We start from the raw sequence: 22,087 nt of genomic DNA, 5'->3' as shown, positions 1-22,087 counted from the left end.
TACATAAATATTCTTAGTAACATTCATAGCCAATATGTAGACACAACCCAAATGTCTATGAGCAGAAAAAGGGATAAACAAAATGTGGTACAGATGCATACAATAGAATACTATTCGGCCATAAAAATGAATGAAGTACTGATACATTTTATGAGGAAGATTAACCTTAAAAACATTAATCTTAAGTGCAGAAGCCAGTCACTAAAAAAAGGCCAAAAACACTTCCAGGCAAGATGGCAGCGTACATAAATACAGCACTCACCTCCTCCTATAACCACATAAAAAGTAAAATTAACTACAGAACAACTATGATTCAGAAATGCCTGAAATCTGGCTAAATGGAAATTCTACAACTAGGGAATTAAAGAAGAAACCACATTGAGACTGGTAGTAGGGGTGGAGATGCAGAACAGGCTGACCCTACATCCACATTTGGCAGATAAAAATGGGAGGAATATTGCCCTGGACGGGTAACTCAAGTTGGTGGAGCATCATTCAGTACAACAAAAGGTTGACAGTTCAACTCCCAGTCACAGCACACAGCTAGGTTGTAGGTTTAATCCCAAGTCAGGGAACACTCAGGAGGCAGCCAATTGCTGTTTCTCTCTGATATGGATTATTTCTCTCTTTTCTCGTCTCTCATCTTTCTTCTCTCTCTTTTCTTACCTCCCTCCTTTCCTATCTCTATAAAATCAATAAGCATATCCTTGGGGTGAGAATAAAAAGGGGAAAGAGGAAAAGTATATCTCAGCTGCAGAGGTGCTCCCTGAGGAGCAAGGGGTCGTAGCTCTACACCAGGCCCCTGGCCCAGGGTTCCAGAGCAATAAGACAAGGCCTCGTAACTTCTGGCTGTAAAAAACACAGAGATTGAGGCTGAGAGAGACATAGGGCTGCTGGAGTCCCAGGCAGTTCCTCTTACATGTCCTGCACACAGACTTACTGGGACTCACTCCATCGGAGCTCCAGCACAGGAGCAGCAACTTGAAAGGCACCAGAGACATCCAGGGAAGAAATGAATTTTCTGGGATCAGGGTGAGAGCTGCCAGAGAAAAGTGCTGGCAGAGGCCACTGTTCCTTTGATGCTCTCTTCCCCCATAGAGCTGGCAGGCAGTTGAGTCTACATCAAACTGACTCACACTGTTTGCCCTGCTCTGGTGATTCCCTGAGGCCCTGTTCCCACTCAACTTTCAGATCTACTAAAACTATTTCCAGTGGGTATTCCATGTGAATGGCCTGCCTTGGTTCACACTTCAGATTTTCCTAAAATATCTCAAACAAGCAGCATCTGGTCTCAGCGTGTCCCGTACCTCTTACTAAGTGGCCTCAGACTCAACACTAGCACCAGCCACTCTTGTTTACAGCATGGCCTCACCTGTCCACCTCCGAGCCCAGGACAAGTAGCAGCCATTGGCAAATAGCTCTGTGCCTCACACAGGGCAGGACACAAGAGATGGCTAACCTGGGTCTGTACTTCTGGGGAGGCCCACTAGATAACCCATCCAGTGGACAACTTCAGACCATGTCGAAGTATCACAACTCAACCACCTCCACAAGTGACACATTCAAGAGGTGGACTCAGTGGGCACCACAGCCTGGCTGAAGTAAGTCCTGCTCTGTGTGGTGGGCCCCTACACAGCTGATCCTCCACAGTGGTCAGAGGTCAGTGGTCGCAGCCAGTCCTTGCAGCTGATAGTCTTGGGTGTAAATCCCTCCCATTAATGTGCCATCAGCAATCAAGGCTCACCTACAACAAAAGTGTTGTCCCAGTGCACACTTGGGGTGCATGTTGAGTACCCAGATTTGGTTACTGGGGAGGCTATGCCACTGGACCCTACAGAACACCTACTACATTAAGCCACTCTACCAAGCCTGGGAGATGTAGCAGCTCTACCTGATACATAGAAACAAACACAGTGAGGCTGCCAAAATGAGGAGACAAAGAAAAATGACCCAAATGAAAAAATTGAACAAAACTCCAAGAAAAGAACTAAACAAAATGGAGACAAGCAATCCACTAGATGCAGTTAAAAAAACTGGTTTTAAGGATGCTCAGTGAACTTAGTGAGAAACTCAGCAGCATAAAAAAGGACCTTTCAGAAATAAAGGATACACCACCTGAAATGAAAAATACATTACTGGGATATAACACATAATAGTATGAAGCCAAGAATTAAATCATCACTATGGAATATAAGGAAGCAAGAGACACCCAATCAGAATAGCAAACAGAAAAAGAAATCCAAAAAAGTTAGGATAATATAAGGAACCTCTGAGACAATGTCAAGTGTACCAACATTCACATCATGGGGGTGGTGGAAAGAGAAGAAAGAGAGCAAGAAATTGACTAATGACAGCTTGGGCAGAGTGGCTCAGTTGGTTGAGCTTCATCCTATGCACCAAAAGGTTGCTGGTTTGATTCCTGGTCAGGGGCCATACCTGGGTTGTGGGTTTGATCCCTGAGTGAGGCATTTAAGAAAGGCAACCAGGAGAAACCAAGATGGCGGCGTAGGTTAACGCAGGAGATCGCTGCCTCAAACAACCACTTCAGAGATATAACTAAAGGACAGAACGGACATCATCCAAAACCACAGGAAGGCTGGCTGAGTGGAAATTCTACAACTAAGAGGAAAGAGAATATCATACCCAGACTCAGAGGAGGCGCAGTGCTGAAGTGAAATACTCAGGTGCGGAGTGCGCGCACGGAGCGGGCTGGTGGCGGAGGGTGCGGTTGTTGTTTTCAGTCGGGAGGGAGTTTCAGACTCTGAGCTCCAGATCCGGGCGAGCCTCTGGGGAGCAAGACTCAAACGGGAGAAGCGGGACTGTCTGGCTTCGGTCGGAACTCGAAGGCAGCTTTCTCTCCGAGGTTTGCAGCCATTGCTGGGACTCTGAGAGGCAGAGCCCCTGGGGAAGGAACTGAGAGCAGCCATACTGCTCGCTCCGGCCCGCCCTGTAGATCCCCTGGGACCCGCCCCGCCCAAGCCCTGTGCAGAACCATTTGCCGGATAGCCTCAGGCAAAGGCTAGATTAGCACCGCCTTAGAGATCCAGCACAGAAGCCCTCCCACTGCAGACCCAGCGGACTCTCATAGCCAGTTAGCCTGGAGGTCAACTCACCCCCGGTATTGCCGACATCAATCAAGGCTTAAAGGCAACAAGACTGCACACAAAGACCACTAGGGGGTGTACCAAGAAAGCATAAAAAATGCGGAGACAAAGAAACAGGACAAAACTGTCAATGGAGGATATTGAGTTCAGAACCACACTTTTAAGGTCTCTTAAGAACTGTCTAGAAGCTGCCGATAAACTTAGTAAGGCCCTCGAAAAGACTGGTGAGACCGCCGATAAATGTTGTGAGATCCTCAAGAAATCTAATGAGACCCTCGATGTTATATTGGGGAACCAACTAGAAATTAAGCATACAAGGACTGAAATAACGAATATTATACAGACTCCCAACAGCAGACCAGAGGAGCGCAAGAATCAAGTCAATGATTTGAAATGTGAGGAAGCAAAAAACACCCAACCGGAAAAGCAAAATGAAAAAAGAATCCAAAAATGCGAGGATAGTGTAAGGAGCCTCTGGGACAGCTTCAAGCGTACCAACATCAGAATTATAGGGGTGCCAGAAGATGAGAGAGACCAAGATATTGAAAACCTATTTGAAGAAATAATGACAGAAAACTTCCCCCACCTGGTGAAAGAAATGGACTTACAGGTCCAAGAAGCGTGGAGAATCCCAAACAAAAGGAATCCAAAGAGGATCACACCAAGACACATCATAATTAAAATGCCAAGAGCAAAAGACAAAGAGAGAATCTTAAAAGCAGCAAGAGAAAGAAACCCAGTTACCTACAAGGGAATACCCATACGACTGTCAGCTGATTTCTCAACAGAAACTTTGCAGGCCAGAAGGGAATGGCAAGAAATATTCAAAGTGATGAATACCAAGAACCTACAACCACGATTACTTTATCCAGCAAAGCTATCATTCAGAATTGAAGGTCAGATAAAGAGCTTCACAGATAAGGAAAAGCTAAAGGAGTTCATCACCACCAAACCAGTATTATATGAAATGCTGAAAGGTATCCTTTAAGAAGAGGAAGAGGAAGAAAAAGGTAAAGATACAAATTATGAACAACAAATATGCATCTATCAACAAGTGAATCTAAGAATCAAGTGAATAAATAATCTGATGAACAGAATGAACTGTTGATTATAATAGAATCAGGGACATAGAAAAGGAATGGACTGACTATTCTTGGGGGGGAAAGGGGTGTGGTAGATTCGGGAAGAGACTGGACAAAAATCGTGCACCTATGGATGAGGACAGTGGGTGCGGAGTGAGGGCGGAGGGTGGGGCGGGAACTGGGAGGAGGGGAGTTATGGGGGGGGGGGAAAGAGGAACAAATGTAATAATCTGAACAATAAAGATTATAAAAGTAAATAAAAAAATCTTTAAAAAAAAAAAAAAAAAGAAAGGCAACCAATCAATGTTTCTCTTCTCTTCTCTTCTCTCCTCTTCTCTTTTCTCTCCTCTCCTCTTCTTTCCTCCTCTACTACTACTACTACTACTTCTTCTTCTTCTTCTTCTTCTTCTTCTTCTTCTTCTTCTTCTTCTTCTTTTCTCTCTCTCTCTCTCTCTCTCTCTCTCTCTCTCTCTCTCTCTCTCTCTCTTTCTCTCTCTTCTTCCCTCCCTCCCTCTTCCTCCCTTTCTCTCTTCTAATAATAATATGACAGAAACCTTCCCTAATTTGGTCAAGTCCAGGAAGTGCAGAGAGTCCCCAAACAAGATGAACCCAAAGAGGCCCACACCAAAACACATCATAATTAAATGTCAAAGGTTAAAGACAAAGAGAGAATAAAAGCAGCAAGGAAAAAGCAGTTAGTTACCTAAAAGGGAGCTCCCATTAGACTGTCAGTTGATTTCTCAACAGACACTTTGTAGATCAGAAAGGATTGGCAAGAAATACTCAAAGTGATGAAAATCAAGGCCCTACAATCAAGATTACTCTACCCAGCAAAGCTATGATTTAGAATTAAAGGGCAGATAATGAGCTTCCTGGACAAGAAAAAGCTAAAGGAGTTCATCACCACCAAACCAGTATTATATGAAGTGTTAAAGGGTTTATTTTAAGAAGAAGAAAATAAAAGATAAAACATATGAACAATAAAATGGCAATAAATATATGTCTATCAATGATTGAATCTAAAAAAAATAAAATAAAACAACAAACAGAAACAGACTCATATATACAGAGAACATTTTGATAGTTGCCAAATGAGAGGGGGGTTGGGAGGGTGGGTGCAAAAGGTGAAGGGATTAAGAAGTACAAATTGGTTGTTACAGAATAGTCATGGGATGTAAAGTACAGCACAGAAAATATAGTCAATAATATTGTAATAAATATGTATGGTGCTTGAGGGGTACTATATTTACCATAGTGATCATTTCATAAGTTATACAAATGTCTGATCACTGGGTTGTATACCTGAAATCCTATATAATAAAGAGGTAATATGCAAATTAACCCTCACACGCTCACAAGATGGCTGCCTACGACCAGGCCAGCAGGGGGGTTAGTGAGGGACGACCAAACGACTGAACAGCAGGCTGTGTGAGGCAACCAGGCTGGCAGGGGAGGCAGTTGGGGGTGACCGGGCTGGCAGGGGGGCCGTGAGGGGTGACCAGGCTGGCAGAGGGGGCAATGGGGATGACCAGGCTGGCAGGGGGGAGGGCAGTTGGAGGTGAGTAGGATGGCAGGGAGGGGGCAGTGAGGGGTGACTAGGCCAGCGGGAGGAGGAGGGGCAGTTGGGGGTGACCAGGCTGGCAGGAGGCAGGCAGTTAGGGGCAACCAGGCCAGCAGAGGGGGGCAGTTGGGGGCGAGCAGGCTGGCGGGGTGGTGGGGCTGTAAGGGGTGACCAGGCCGGTGGGGGGGGGCAGTTAGGGACAATCAGTCCAGCACACAGAAGCAGTGAGGGGCAATCAGGCTGGCGGGAGGTGGGGGTGGCAGTTAGGGGCAACCAGGCAAGCAGGCAGGTGGGCAATTTGGAGCCAGTAGTCCAGGATTGTGAAAGGACAGACAAATGCAAAATAATAAAACTGGACCAATATCTTATACCATACACAAAAATTAACTCACATTGGATTAAAAACTTGAATGTAAGACCTGAAACCATAAAACTATAGAAGAAAACATAGACTGACATCATTTTTGAACCTGACACCAAGGGCAAGGGTAACCAATGCAAAAATAAACAAATGGGACTACATCAAATGAAAAAAACTTCTGCAAAGCAAAGGAAATCATCAACAAACTGAAAACAAAACCTACTGAGTGAGGGAAGATTTGTAAATCATAAATCTGATAAGGGGTTAATATCCAAAATATATAAAGAACTCATATAATACAATTAACAAAACAAAACAAGACTACAAAACAAAACAAAAAAATTTTAAAAATGAACTGAAGATCTGAACAGATAGTTTTCCAAAGAAACACACAGATGGCCAACAGACACATGAAAAGATTCTCAACATCGCTAATCATCAGTTAAATGCAAATCAAAACCACAATGAGATACCACCTCACAACAGTCAGAATGGCTATCATCAAAATGTCTATAAATAACAAGAGTTGGCAAGGATACGGAGAAAATCGAACCTTCATGCTTGGTTGGTGAGAATGCAAATTAGTGCAGACACTATGAAAAATACTATGGAGGTTCCTCAAATAATTCAAAATATGATCCAGCAATTCCACTTCTGAGTATTTATCTGAAGAAAATGAAAACACAAATTCAAAAAGACATGTGCACTTTTATGTTCATTGCAGCATCACTTATGATATCCAAGATATGGAAGCAATCTAAGTGTCCACTGATAGATGATTGGATAAAAAAGATGTGGTACATATACACAATGCAAATATTACTCAGCCACAAAAAAATAGAATGAAATCTTGCCATTTGCAACAACATGGATGGACACAACATGATTTCACTTTTATGTAGAATCTAAAACACAAAACAAAACCAATCTTACAGATACAAAGAATAGATTGGTGGTTGCCAGAAGAGAGAGGGCTGGAGTAGGTGAAATGGGTACAATCTTGCAAAATAAATTAGCCATGGGGATGTAAAGTAAAGCATGGAGAATGTAGTCAATAATATTGTAACAAACTTGAAAGTTGCTAAGAAAGTAAGTCTTAAATGTTATCATAAAAGACAGAGGACAGGGATAGTGGATAAATACTTATTGTGGTGAGCATTTCACAATATATACAAATGTCAAATCATTATGTTGTACACCTGACACTAATATAACATTATGTTAATTATAATATTCAATAAAACAATGTGGCTCAATGCATCTTGGTGGTCTATGACCATCACTGGATCATGCGAATGCTAACATTCTTGTCTTTCCACATCTTTATGTATTTCCATTCTTTTTTTCTTTTAAAAAAATATGTTTTTATTGATTTTAGAGAGAGGGGAAAGGGATAGAGGTAGAAACATGGATGAGGGAGAATCATTGATCAGGTGCCTCCTGCACAGCCTCTACTGAGGAAGGAGTCTGCAACCCTGGGCATGTGTCCTGACCAGGAATTGAACCATGATCTCTTGGTTCACAGGTGGATGCTCAACCACTAAGCCACGCCAACCAGGCTGTATTTCCATTCTTATATATGACTAGAGGCCCAGTGCACAAATTTGTGCACCAATGGGGTCCAACTGGCCCAGCCCCAATCGGGGTGGATAGGGCCTGGCCTTTCGGGAGGAGGAGATGGCAGGAGGTTGGCTGGCCGGACCACCCCAATTGGGGCCTGATCAGGGCTGGGCTGGCTCGGGGGAGAGGCCACAGGCGATTGACCAGTGGGCCCTGCCCCCAATTGGGGTGGAGGGCTGATTGGGGGCGGGGCCGGCCATGGTGAGGGGCTGTGGGCGGTGGGCTGGCCCTGCCCCCCGAATAGGGTAGGGGGGCTGATTAGGGGTCAGCAGCCTGGGGAGGGGCAGTGGAAGGTTGGCTTGCCAGCCCCACCCCCTATTGGTGTGGGGGAGCGATCAGGGGTGGAGCTGGCTGGGAAAAGGGGCCGCAAGCAGATCGAGGTGTTGGAGGCTGATCAGGGGTGGGGCCGGCTGTGGGGAGCGGCTGTGGGCAGTGGGCCCCACCCCAGATCGGCCTCCCCACCCTGATCGGGGGTGTGGCCGGCCAGCTGACTGCCCACAGCCCCTCCTTCTGGCTGGCCCCGCCCCCGATTGGTCCCCACTACCCCAATAGGCCCACAGCCCCTCCCCCCAGCCAGCTACATCCCTGATTGACACCCCACTCCGATCAGGGGCAGAGGCAGCCAGCCAAACACTCAAGGGGATGGGCGGGGGGAGAGGCTGCAGGAGGTTGGCCAGCTGATCCTGCCCCTATTGGGGTAGGGGGGGCAATCAGGGTCGTGGATGGCTGCTGGAGGGGCTTCGGGCCAATCGGGGTGGTGGAGGTCCATCAGGGGCAGGGCCAGCAGGGGGGAGGGGCTTCAGGAGGTTGGCCACTGGCCCCGCCCCCTATTGGGGTTGGGGGGTGATCAGGAGTGGGGGCGGCCAGGGAAAAGGGCCGCGGGGGGGTTGGCCGGCCACCTTGCCCTTGATTGGGGTGGGAGAGGCCAATCAGGGGCAGGGCCAGCTGGGGGGAGGGGCTGCGGGAGGTAGGCCAGCCGGCCACATCCCCAGATTGGGCCAGTTCACTGCCTGCAGCGGGCATCATAGTGGCTGGTCATTCTGGTCCTCATGATGTTACAGTTGCTGGCTTTTTAGATATACAGACTAGAGGCCCAGTGCATGAAATTCATGCACTGGAGTTGGGGCAGGGGGGTCCCTCAGCCTGGCCTGCCCCATCTCACAGTCCGGGAGCCCTCAGGGCCAGGAGGTGACCTGGCAATCAGGGGAAGGTGACGCCCCCATCACACCTCTGCTGCTGCCACTGCCAGAAGAACAAGCCTCAGCCAGCCCTGGTTATCTGAGCCTCAGGCAGCCCTGGGCAGCTGGGAAGTCGCCATCCAAGGCTTGCCTGTGCCTCCGGCCAGCCCTAGGCGGCTGGGCAGCCGACATCTGAGGCTTGCCTGTGCTGCAGGCTGGCCCTGGGTGGCTGCGGGGGGCTGAGGGGACTGGGGGACTCTGGAAGCAGGTACAAGGCAAGGCCGGGCCCGCCTGGGGGTGGGCCTGGCCTTGCTGCGCCTGCCACCCTAGCGGGGCTGAGGGGACTGGGTGCTGCCATATTTGAGTGCATGGCTGTCAATTAGCATATTCCCTCCTTATTGGCTGTGGGCACCACTATCTGTGACGGCATGAAGGTCAATTAGCATATTCTCTCTTTATTAGATAGGCTATTTCCCTAGGTCTTCTATTGGTACCATCTTTCTTCTGACACTTCTAAAATCTCATGCTCACAGTTTCTATTATTCAAATTCTCTCTTTAGAAATTTTTCTTCTAAAAAAAATCCATAGCTAACACCGGATCATCATATGTCCTTTTGCAGTGACAAACTCATAACCTATGGTATTCCTGCCAGAGTGTGGCTCAATTTCCAAAGTGGCATGCCATACCTGTCCCAGACTGCAATGCTAGACTTCCTCTCCTTAAGTATATTTTACATCCTATATAATAAGAGCCTAATATGCTAAGTGCCCAGTCGTCGGTTTGTCTGTTCAACCAAGCAAAGTGTAATACGTTAATGATATGCTAAGGCTGCTCAACCACTAGCTATGACATGCACTGACCACCAGGGGGCAGACAGTCAACCGGTCAACCAGTCGCAATGACATGGACTGATCACCAGGGGGAAGACACTCCAACTGGTAGGTTAGCTTGCTGCTGTGGTCCAGCCAATCAGGACTGAGCGGGACAGGCCAGACACGCCCTGGAGCCCTCCCACGGACCCTCGCTGGCTGGCCAACCTCCCCGTCCCTCTCTGGCCCCGATCATGCACTGGTGGTGTCCCTCGGCCTGGCCTGTGCCTGCTCGCAATCTAGGACCCCTTGGGGGATGTCAGAGAGCCGGTTTCAGCCCGATCCCGCAGGCCAGGCTAAGGGACCAAACTGGTGCACGAATTCATGCACCGGGCTTCTAGATACAAAATAAATGTACAAGTATTTAAAACTGTGTGATGATTTAACAGCCCTTTTTATTTATTTTTTATTTTTTTAAATATATTTTATTGATTTTTACAGAGAGGAAGGGAGAGGGATAGAGAGTGAGAAACATCGATGAGAGAGAAGCATTGATCAGCTGCCTCCTGCACACCCCCTACTGGGGATGTGCCCGCAACCAAGGTACATGCCCTTGACCGGAATTCGAACCTGGGACCCTTCAGTCCGCAGGCTGACGCTCTAGCTACTGAGCCAAACTGTTAGGGCTAACAGCCCTTTTTTTTAAAAAAATAAAATGACAACTATGAAAATTTTATGCTAGAATGAAATCACATTTTGTCTTGCCCCATTTCTAAATCACATATCAACAGCTTCAACTGCAGGCAAAAGAACGTTACATTCAAGCACATTTTGATTCATCCTAAAACAAATCTTTTCAAACAAATTTCTTTTTCTCTATCAAGATTTATGTATGAAAGCTGAGGGTCTATCCACCCTCCTCCAGTAGAGACACCTAGAATCCAGTTAAGCAGTTTGTTCCAGCTGTTTGAACTACAACCCCATGATCCTGCCTCTTGAAGGCATTTTAAGTTGTTGGTCCTTGAAAACTAATAGAATGGGTCAAAGAACACCCTGAGGTCTGCATGTGATAAAAGCTGGGTATAGGGGAAACTATTAAGAACTGAGAATGTACTAAAGGTACATAAGAAAACTAATTTTAAAAATACATTTTAAACAATTACTGAAAAACACTTGAAATAATACACATTATCGTGCTATTTAAACACTGGCAACATCAATTTATTTGCCTCCCTGTTTCTATAAAACCAGATATCCATACTCTCCAGTATACTTCCTAACAACTTCTTGACATACACTTTAAAAGCCTGTGCTTAATCATAGCAGCACTATTTACAATAGCTAAGATCTGGAAACAGCCCAAGTGCCCATCAGTAGATGAGTGGATAAAAAAGCTGCGGTACATTTACTCAATGGAGTACTATGCAGCAGTAAAAAAGAGGGATCTCTCCCCCTTTGGGACATCATGGAGGGACTTAGAGAGTATCATGCTAAGTGAAATGTCAGTCAGAGAAAGATAAGTATCACATAATCTCACTCATATTGGAATCTAATGAACAAAATAAACTGACAAAACAGATCCATAGACATGGAAGCATGCAACAGACTGAGGATTCTCGGAGGGAAGGGGGAGCAGGGGAAGGAAGAGGGCAACCAAAGAGCTTACATGCATAAAGGCATAACCCATGGACACAGATGATAGTGGGGTGAGGCCCTGGGGAGGGGACAGAAGAGTGAAGGCAGGTCAATGGGGGAAAATGGGACATCTGTAATACTTTAAACAATAAAGGTAACATTTTAAAAGAAAAAAACAAACAAAACCTATGTTTAAAACACAACAGTTAGTGTAACTAAGAATCGTTTTACAGATTGCTTTTATTTTTTAATAGAAATAACAACCATCTCTTACTTGAGTTCCTATCTCCCACAGACTCAGTTAAGAGTCTAAATTTCAGAGGAACCAAGATGGCGGTGTAAGGTACAGATCTGTGTGTGCTGCCTCCCACAACAACATTGAAACTACCACCAACTATAAGACAAACAGCTATCATTCAGAACCATGGGAAAGCTGGCCCAGTGGGAGCTCTACAACTGGAAGGAAAGAAAGAAGAGCATTAAGACTGAGTAGGATGTACAGAGGCGCCAAGAACAGAGGTACGGAGTCACGTGCCAGGCGGGCTGCAACTGGATATGCAGTTTTTTTCAATCGGAAGGGGTTACAAACTCTCAAATCCACTGAGCTTATTTGGGGTGGGATTCTGAGGTCCCAGACCCCTACGGGGAGGGACGGGATGGCCTTGCAGCGGGTCGGGGAGCAAGGGTGGCTTTCTCGCGGAGCTACTCGCCGGCACTCAGGGACATGGAGACACGGAGTCGCGGAGAGGTGAGGAGTCGCGGAGACGCCATTGCTCTTTGCTCCGCCCTGGTAATTCCCGGAGACGCTGCCCTATTCAATTTACATCCCCGCCCAAGTTGTGCCAGTGGCACAAAAGGAACCACCTGCGCTTTTGGCAGCCTAACCCAACAAACTGTAGATTTCAACACCTTGCATACATAAGGGACACACTCAAGAAGCAGAATCAGGTTCGGAGTAAACCAGAGCCGGACCCAGCTGAGCCAGTGACATGGAACCACTGTACCAGCAAATGCACAAGCAGGTCCACCAGATCCAGTCTCACATGGGACGCTGGGAGACAGCAGACAAGCAGTCTGTGCACTTAGGAGAAAACGAAATCCAAGCAAGCATACCAGATATTCAGCCACCAAGAACGCCTGGAGATTTTGTACAGCAAGGAGCTGCCCAACTAAAGACAGAATGCCACACTTCGTGATGACCAGTTAAAGTATGATGTCCAGCACCTGCAGACTGCTCTCAAAAACTTCCAGCATCGGCGATACGCAAGGGAGCAGCAGGAGAGACAGCGAGAGGAGATTCTGACTTTCACCTTCACTCCCAAAGTGGGATGCAGCGCCCCCTGCGAGGCTGCAACGGCCCCTGTGGGACTGAGACGGCCCCTGTGAGGCTGGGACGGCCCCTGAGAGGCTGGGACGGCCCCTGAGAGGCTTCGACGGCCCCTATGAGGTTGCGACGGCCCCTGTGAGGCTGAGACAGCCCCTGTGAGGCTGAGACGGACCCTGTGAGGCTGAGACGGCCCCTGCAAGGCTGCACCAGCCCCTGGGAAGCTGAGAAAAATACCACATGATCTCACTCATTTATGGATAATAGAGACCATTATAAACTGGTGAACAAAATTAGATACAGAGGCAAAGCAGCATTGAACAGACTGTCAAATTACAGTGGGAAGCCTGGGGTGGGTTGGGGGGCGGGGGGGGGGGTAAGAGATCAACCGAAGGACATGTATGCATGCATATAAGCATAAACAATGGACACAAGACACTCGGGGGTAGGGGAGTCCGGAGAAATGTCAAGCGGGGGGGGAGTGGAAAAAGGAGACATATGTAATACTCTTTGTAATACTTTAAAAAATAAAACAAAATTAAATTTTTTAAAAAAAGACTCTAAATTTCTTTCAGTTTGAGTTAAAGGAGAGAACTGTGATTCATATTTCCAAAGGCAAGAGTGGCATCTCTGTCATTCATTTTGGTCTTTCGCATGCTAAGATACTTAAATTTTTATTTTTCCTTAATAATGCCTACTTCCATTTGCTGAACCCATATAACAATTAAAGAACCAAAATTTTCACTGTTTTATTTGAAACTCCCAAACAACCTTGTCAACAGATATTATAATTTCCATTTCATGGGTAAGGAAACTGAGGTAGTATCCATGGTATAATTATACAAGCACACATGCATCTATTGTTTGGGGCATGTGTATTTAACGATTAAGAGGTGATGATGCCATTTGAAATATATTTTATCCCTCTGTCAAAATGAATTGAAACAAATCCATGCCTACCCAACTTCCACACATTCAACACAGGAATATTTCCATGGCTGCCTCAGTAAGTCATAAACTTCATCCACTATAATTCCAACACTATATCTAATACATCTCAAGAGACCAACTAAACTACCTAAAATTATTCAGAATATAACAATACCTTAGCAATTATATAACAACTAAATAAGCAAATAAGACATTCTAGTTTTTACATGTCATGCTAAAAGTGCCACATATCAACACTTTCACTTCTTGAGAACTGCCACAGCTTGAGGCATACAAATTTCAGCAAATTTAACAGGAAAAAAAAGTAATAATTTTCCTGTCCTTTGAAGCAATTGCAACTCAGAAGGTGCTCACTTTCTAATATTCTACATCAATTAAAAGCATCTTATCAGAACAGACAACCATACAGACTTAGTGTAAGTAAGTAGAGGTCTGGATATTGTTGAGGCATCATGAGTTCCTAGCTCCCACAGACTCTAAATTTCTTTGAATTTGAGTTAAATGAGAGAAACTCGATTCATATTTCCAGAGGCAAGAGTGGCATATTTTCCAGTAAGTTTCTTTTTCTCATTTTACTATTTTAAGAATTCTGATCACTCCCAGTACTGCTGTGTAGCAAGATCTGAATTCTAGTGACTGATCATTTTCATGACATGATGCTTTACTAAAACTGTCTCAAAACACTGTTTTTATTCGTATTTAGCTTCAGTGTATTTATACACAAAATACCCCTTCAATGGCATCACGCCAAGAAAAGAAATAGCTTGCTAGAATTTCAGTTGACTTTGTTAAAGGAAATTATTTTAAATTAATGTGGCTACTGAACTGCTGCCATCCTTAACCTCAGAAAATATATTCCTTCTAATTTTTGCTATGAACATTTATTTATTTAAGTTAAATTCCAGCTCATGAATGCTGACCATAAAGAGTCTTAACCTTCCTGCTACTATTTCATATTCGTTTTCTAAACAAGGGCAACCACATATTTGCTGCATTAGTATGCACAGCAAAATCACCACCATTAAGTGAAATCATCTATGTATTTTTGGTAGAATCTTTAACAACTTCCACACCCATCAATGAAATGGAACAAGGCTGTTTTGTTTTCAGAAAGCAACAATTTAATCTCTGGTTTACTAGATGGCGCTCAAAATATTTTTCCATATGGTTTTCCACAAAGAGAATCTGACATCAGCATGGTTTACCTTTACCAGTGAATGCAGGCTTTTTTCACCAAACATATCCCAGAGGAAGGTTAGGTCTTCCTGGCTATCCACATGTGGCTGCAGCTGGGCTGGCAGGGCAGCCAACAGCTCATACAGACCTATAAAATGAAAATAAAACACAAAGCGTAATCTTAGAGTGATCTCATTAATTTCACTTAAGGTGTGTGTAAGTGACGACTGGAACATGTCTTTTTTGCTGGATTTATATTCTGGACCATCCAGCAAAACACTTCTCCAAAGAAGCAAAGGAAGCTTTTTATTTTTCCATTCCAAACAAGTATGTATTAATAGGCTGGTTTTTAACTTTCACAGTTGTCAACATTCTACAGTCCTGCAAGTTTACTACATAACCTGAGAAAGAAAATGTGTACCAGCTTTCAATGAAAGAAGAAAAGGCATACATTCCTTTCCTTAATTGTTATTACATTCCCTCAATGTTAGCCAAAGAGTGAAGTGAGTCACGCATAGGAAAAACTTCCTTAGAAGAACAGAAATTGATACAGAGGTCCACTAAAAAGGTTTTGTGGTTTCCAAATCGTTTCTTATATAGCTTTAAAAACTTTGCATTATCTAATGTCCAAAATAAGGTGTAAAAAGACAGAATAAACCATACTTTGTGCTATGTTACTGCAGTCACCCACTTTTCAAAAAAAACACAACTGTGTAGAACTTAAGTTTACATTTGACTCTAATTTGGGGGCTCTGATAGCTCTGAAAGATGCGGTTACAGGCGCTCCCCAATGGAAGCTTCCTTGGAGCACAGTAGCACAGTGTTCCACAGTAGCACACTGCATAGCCCATCCATCTCATTCGGGGGCTGTCAGACTCCTGTCCAAGAAATATAGCAATGGTGCTTGCCCAAGACTCTTCAGGGAGGTGACCTGGCAGAAGTCAATATCAACTCACAGCACATGTTTCATTTCCCAGTGGGATTACATGAGGTAAAAAGGACAAAATTCCTTTTATTTCTGTCTGCTGTCTACAAAAACACCAAGACCTCCTGGGATCTACAACACACGGGACTGTTGTTATTTCTGGTCTGAATAAGTGCTGCTGTTCATCACAGGGACAACTTTACACAATATTTAACAGCAAAGATTGTAGAGTAAATTATGGACAATTGATCGTTTTATCTATTATCTTCCTAAAGCACTAAGTATCTGATAATCAGTACTAATGCACAACCAAATGTAGTAGTGTCCACTTTGAAAGATAGATATGTAATTTGAATGATTTGATTAAATCCAAACATTCCTGGGGCTGTATTTGGCCAAAAAGAACTAAAATCTCTAGAAAAAGATTATGTCCTTAAGTATACTTAGAGGTTTATATTTATTACCTTAAAACCCTGGCATCCTGCCTAAAATAGCCCTTATTTGCAATGTAATAAATATTTTTAAGGTATCTCTAAACAACTCAATGTAAACAGGTCTCACTTCATGTACACACACACACACACACACACACACACACACATACACACACACTTAATCACCACTGCCAAAATCAGTGATTATGGTCAGAAGTGCAAAATATGAATTATGTAAAAAGAAGGTAGAATATCACTATTTTATTACTGATTTCAGGAACAGTAAAAAAATTTGCCTACTCCATGGTAATATGATTAGTTTAACTAATGGTACTAATTCAACTGTGCTATAACTTCTGAGGTATAGCTGTTGGGGGGATTAAATGAGTTAATACATTGGAACAGTCTCTGACACATAGTAAGTACTCAATCTGTTTCATATGTAACTCAGTGAGGTTCAGCCATGTTGTAATTGATTATATTGTTATTCATCATTACTACTGATGTTATAATCGATTATAATTTATTATATTGTTATAATTGATTATATTGATCATTACTATTACTGAAAATACAAAAGTTTGAATCAAATAGACCTAAATTCAAACCCCAGGCCTACAGTTTAGGCATTCCAAATAACTTATCTGATCCTTGTTTACCTTATAATTTGAATTTAAAAAGGTAGCCTACACTTATGGAAAAATTGCACAGAACAAAATACACACACACACACACAAAGTACATGTAATACTGGTGAAATCTAAAAAAGGTCAATGGATTGTATCAATGACAATTTCCCAGTTGTGAATCTCTACTATCCTATATAATAAAGAGGCAATATGCAAATTAACCCTCAAGCCCTGACAAGATGGCTGCCTATGACCAGGCCAGCAGGGGAGTTAGTAAGGGACGACCACACAACTGAACAAGCAGGCTGTGTGGGGTGACCAGGCCAGCAAGGAGAGGGCAGTTAGGGGTGACCAGGCTGGCAGGGGGGTGCAGTTGGGGGTGACCAGGCTGGCAGGGAGGCAGTTAGGAGTGACCAGGCCGGCAGGGGGGTACAGTTGGGGGTGACCAGGCTGGCAGGGAGGCAGTTAGGAGTGACCAGGCCGGCAGGGGGGTACAGTTGGGGGTGACCAGGCTGGCAGGGAGGCAGTTAGGAGTGACCAGGCCGGCAGGGAGGGGGCAATTGGGGGCGACCTGGCCAGCATGGGGGGGGGGGGGCAGTTAAGGGCGATCAGGCTGGCATGCACAGGCAGTGAGGGACAATAAGGCTGGAAAAGGGGGGGCAGTTAGGGGTAACCAGGCAGGCAGGCAGGTGAGCAATTAGAAGCCAGTGGTCCAGGATTATGAGAGGAATGTCCGACTGCCAGGATCGGGCCTAAACGAGCAGTCGGACATCCCCCAAGGGGTCCCAGATTAGGAAGGGTGCAGGCTGGGCTGAGGGGACTCCCTCTCCCATGTATGAATGTCATGCACTGGGCCTCTAGTAGTTATATAAGAAACTAGAGGTTCGGTGCACAAAAATTTGTGCACTCGGGTGGGGTGGGGAGTGGGGGGTCCCTCAGCCCGGCCTGTGCACTCTCGCAGTCTGGGACCCCTCAGGAGATAACAACCTGCTGACTTAGGCCTGCTCCCGGGTGGCAGAGGGCAGGCCCAAACCCTAGGTGCAACCCCTGGTCGGGCTCAGAGCAGGGCCGATTGGGGAGTTGGGGTGCCGCCCCCTGTCATGCACAGAGCAGGGCGGATCGGGAGGTTGCGATGCCACCCTCAGTCACGCTCAGGGTAGGGCTGATTGGGGGGTTGGGGCACCATCCCGTCACACTCAAGGCAGGGTCAATGGGGAGGTTGCGGCGACACCCCCGTCACGCACAGAGCAGGGCCAATCAGGGGGTTGGGGCGCTGCCCCGTCACTCACAGAGCAGGGCCCATCAGGGGGGTTGGGGCTCCGTACCCTGTCACGCACAGAGCAGGGTCGATCAGGGGGTTGGGGAGCTCCCCCCTGTCACGCACAAAGCAGGGCCCATCAGGGGGTTGGGGAGCTCCCCCCGTCACTCACAGAGTAGGGCTGATAGGGGAGTTGGGGCACCGCCCCCTGTCACACACAGAACAGGGAGGATCAGGGGGGTGGGGTGCCACACCCTGTCACACTCAGGGCAGGGCCGATGGGCAGGTTATGGCTCTACCCCGTCACACACAGAGCAGGGCCCGTGGGGTGGGGGGAGGGGTTGGGGCGCCGCACCCTGTCACACACAGAGCAGGGCTGATCAGGGGGTTGGGGAGCTCCCCCATATCAGGCACAGAGCAGGGCTGATCAGGGCGTTGGGGCGCCTTCCCCTGTCACGAACAGAGCAGGGCGGATCAGGAGGTTGTGGCCCCACCCCCTGTCACACACAGAGCCGCAGGGCGATCAGGGGGTTTGCGCGCTGCCCCCGTCACGCTGATCCCGGTGCCGGGAGGCCTCTCGGCTCCGCTGATCCCGGTGCTGGGAGTCATATTACCCTTTTACTATATAGGATAGAGGCCTGGTGCACGGGTGGGGGCCGGCTGGTTTGCCCTGAAGGGTGTCCTGGATTAGGGTGGGGGTCCCCACTGGGGTGCCTGGCCAGCCTGGGTGAGGGCATGATGGCTGTTTGCAGCTGGTCACACACTCTTCAGGGTGGGGGTCCCCACTGGGGTGCCTGGCGAGCCTGGATGAGGGTATGATGGCTGTTTGCAGGTGGTCACACACCCTTCAGGGTGGGGGTCCCCACTGGGGTGCCTGGTCAGTCTGGTTGAGGGGCTGAGGGCTGTTTTCAGGCTGGTGGGTGACGGAAGCTCCCAACTGCTCCTTTTTTTCTTTTTTCTTTTTTATTCTGGGCCAGCTCTAGCTCTGAGGCTCCAGCTCTGAGGCCTCCGCAGCTGAAAGCAGGTATCTGGTTTGTTTTGGTTCTATAATCGAAACAATGTATAACTCCAGCTCTGAGATCCGGCTCGCTGAAAGCAGGTTTCTGGGGTTTTGTTTAGCTTCTATATTTGTTACAATGTTTCTTAAACTGCAAGCTCAGAGGCCGGCAAGGCAGGCGGGGAACGTTGGAGTCCTCCGTCACTGAAGCAAGCAAGCCTCATGTTACTTTCAAGCTGCCTGGCTGCCGGCCGCCATCTTGGCTGGCAGTTAATTTGCATATCGCCCTGATTAGCCAATGGGAAGGGTAGCGGTCGTACACCAATTACTATGTTTCTCTTTTATTAGATAGGATTACCATTGGAAGAAGCCAAGTCAAGGGTACACAGAATTTATCTTACAACATGTGAATCTACAGTTATCTCAAAATAAAGTTTAAAGAAAAGAAGAAATTGTGGCAAATATGGTCATCACAGGAATTCAATGAAACAATGCCCATGAAAGCATTTAGCCTTGTGGCTGGCACAGATTAGGCACGTGATAGAAAATAATGTTCTTCTTTCCTTAATAGGTCTCCTGTAGAATGAAAATGCCATTTCAATGCAATGGTTCAAAATCAAAACAACAGCTAAGCTATACATTCCAGTTGGACACAATACCATACTCAGAAATAAAACCACCCTAGTCTTTTACATGTGGAAAGTGTTAACTTTACCCAAATAGTGCTTAACTTTTTGTGGAAATAAGTCATATTACGTATAAATTTAAAACAATAATTTCTCCATAAGCAGAGCTCATAAACCTGAGTTTTCTGTTTTTTACTAGTTTTATGCAATCCTAATTTATATGTCACCCTAATTTGGTGTCCCTCTCACATTGATGTTTCTGTCTTTCCCTCTCTCTTCCACGCTCTCTAAAAATCAATAGAAAAATATCCTCAGGTGAGGATAGAAAAAAAAAAAGAAAGAAAGAAATGTCATATCCTATGAAAGACACATCTTGAAAATGCCTAAATAAAGTTGTCATTTTTTCATGGTGAAGGAACTAGAGTCCGGGTTGATGAAAACACCTTGGGGACTGGGGCAGCCAGCAGTGGCAGCAGCAGCAGGGTGATGAGGGTGGTGCCTTCCCCTGATCAGCCAGGTTGCCTGCTGCAGATGACATCTCCTGAGGGCTCCCGGACTGTGAGAGCGGGCAGGCTGGGCTGAGGGACCCTCCTCCCCTCTAATAGTACTTATAAAAGAGGAGAGAGATGTGTGGTTTTAAAGATTAAAGAAAATAATCCCTAACAGTGGAAAAACAACACAAAGTACATACTGAGCTAAAATTTTAGGGGATAAGGAAAGTATTATAGTAATAGGAGCTAATTGCAGTGAAATGCAAAGATTTTTTTTAAAAAAATATATAGATGCTATAGGCATTTAGATAGATGTGAGCAGAGCAAGGACAATGGGCCAGATACAGAAAGTCACCAGGGTAGAAAGCACCAGGTGCCTAACAATGGACAATCAACTGTAGGGTGGGACCTCACCCCCAGGGTAACTTTTCCTCCCCTAGCATAACACTGGTTTGGACTCCTGACCTTTCCTCTATAGCAGGGGTCCTCAAACTTTTTAAACAAGGGGCCAGTTCACTGTCCCTCAGATCGTTGGAGGGCTGGACTATAGTTTAAAAAAAAACTATGAACAAATTCCTATGTACACAGTGGCAGCAAAAACACCCGGCGGGCCAGATAAATGTTTTCGGCGGCTGCATGTGGCCCGCGGGCCGTAGTTTGAGGACCCCTGCTCTATAGAAATAACATTTAAACCTCAGTTGTATTTCAGCTCCAGGCCCATATAAGCAACAAAACTAGCCACAGCTGACATCAGGACTAGCTGCATGGAATAACAACCTCCTGCCCTGGTGAAGGCCAATCAATCAGTGGAGACCACTACCCAATAAGGACACACCCGGGAAACTGCTGAATATTCTATGAGATCTTCCCCTGGGACCTCCCCTAAAATCTCCACCCTTTAATTCCTTAGGACGGAGGATCAAGTGCACTCTCCCTCCCCAGAATACACCTGTGCCTTGTGCCTTTTCCTTTCCCTTCCCCATCTCCCATCCTGCCACAGACAGATTACCATTGGCTTCCTCACTCCCAAACTCCAAGGGCCCTTACTCTGTAACTTGTTTCCTAAGCCCATTTCTTCTAGGAATTACTCTTTCTACCTCTATAATTTATCCAATAAATGTTCTCTTACAGTTTGGGTCTGGACTCTGAATTCTTTCCTAGACAGAACCCAAGTACTGCAATTGCTGAACCCAGATTCAGTCTGACCCCATGGGTCAGGCACCTGGTGCTGTTCTTGCCACCTACTATATATATTTTGGAGAACCAAGACATCAGCGTAGATAGATGCTGATACTCGCCACATCCCACAACTACCTCAAAATTAAGACTAAAATACAGAACAGCCATCATTCAAAACAACCTTAAATGTGGTTGAATGGAAATCCTACAACTAAGGAAAGAAAGAAGAAAGCACATAGAGACTGGTAAGATGGAGGAAGGCCTGGAATGGCTGGCCCAACACCCATGTGTGATGTGTTCTTAATCAGGAGGGATATCTCAGTTGCTGAGGCCTCCCATGAGGAGCAAGGGGTCCCAGGCCAACACCAGACCTCTCAGCCCAGGCTTCCAGTGCCAGGAAGAGATGTCCCCGAAACTTCAGTCTGTAAAAATCAGCAGGGATTGTGGCTGCGTGACATGGAGGCTGCTGGAGACCTAGGCAGTTCCTCTTTAAGGTCCCACACACAAACTTACATGGGCTCACTCCCACTGAGCTCCAGCGCCGGGGTAGTGGCTTGAGGGAATCCAAGGACATACGGGGAGGAACTAGATTGTCTGGCATTAGAGCAAGAATTTGGGGGTGGCCTTCTCCCAGAAAGAGGTGCGTGTAGGGGTCATTGTTCCTATGCTGAGAACTCCCCAATGGCAGAGCTGACTGACAATCATATCTGAGTTTCCATCAGCCTGGCTCATACTGTTCACTCCAC

At 46.0% G+C, this 22,087-nt stretch overlaps 1 protein-coding gene across 9 annotated transcripts in view; it reads right to left on the bottom strand.

The window, feature by feature from the left end:
- The window catches only part of MPP7 (MAGUK p55 scaffold protein 7), a 356,856-nt gene that overhangs the window by 196,289 nt on the left and 138,480 nt on the right, over positions 1–22,087 (bottom strand). For 7 of the 9 annotated variants that reach the window (XM_059711505.1, XM_059711486.1, XM_059711523.1 and 4 more), the window contains exon 3: positions 14,832–14,950. In XM_059711505.1, the coding sequence (XP_059567488.1) occupies positions 14,832–14,950 (119 nt within the window). Of the gene's footprint in view, positions 1–14,831; positions 14,953–22,087 lie in introns of those variants that run through there. The other 2 variants (XM_059711513.1, XM_059711550.1) reach the window with 2 other exon arrangements.

This window comes from Myotis daubentonii, chromosome 1, assembly GCF_963259705.1.
Source record: "Myotis daubentonii chromosome 1, mMyoDau2.1, whole genome shotgun sequence".
Classification (NCBI taxonomy): domain Eukaryota; kingdom Metazoa; phylum Chordata; class Mammalia; order Chiroptera; family Vespertilionidae; genus Myotis; species Myotis daubentonii.
The sequence above is the reverse complement of the archived record's forward strand: the minus strand, read 5'-3'. Positions and strand labels throughout refer to the sequence as shown.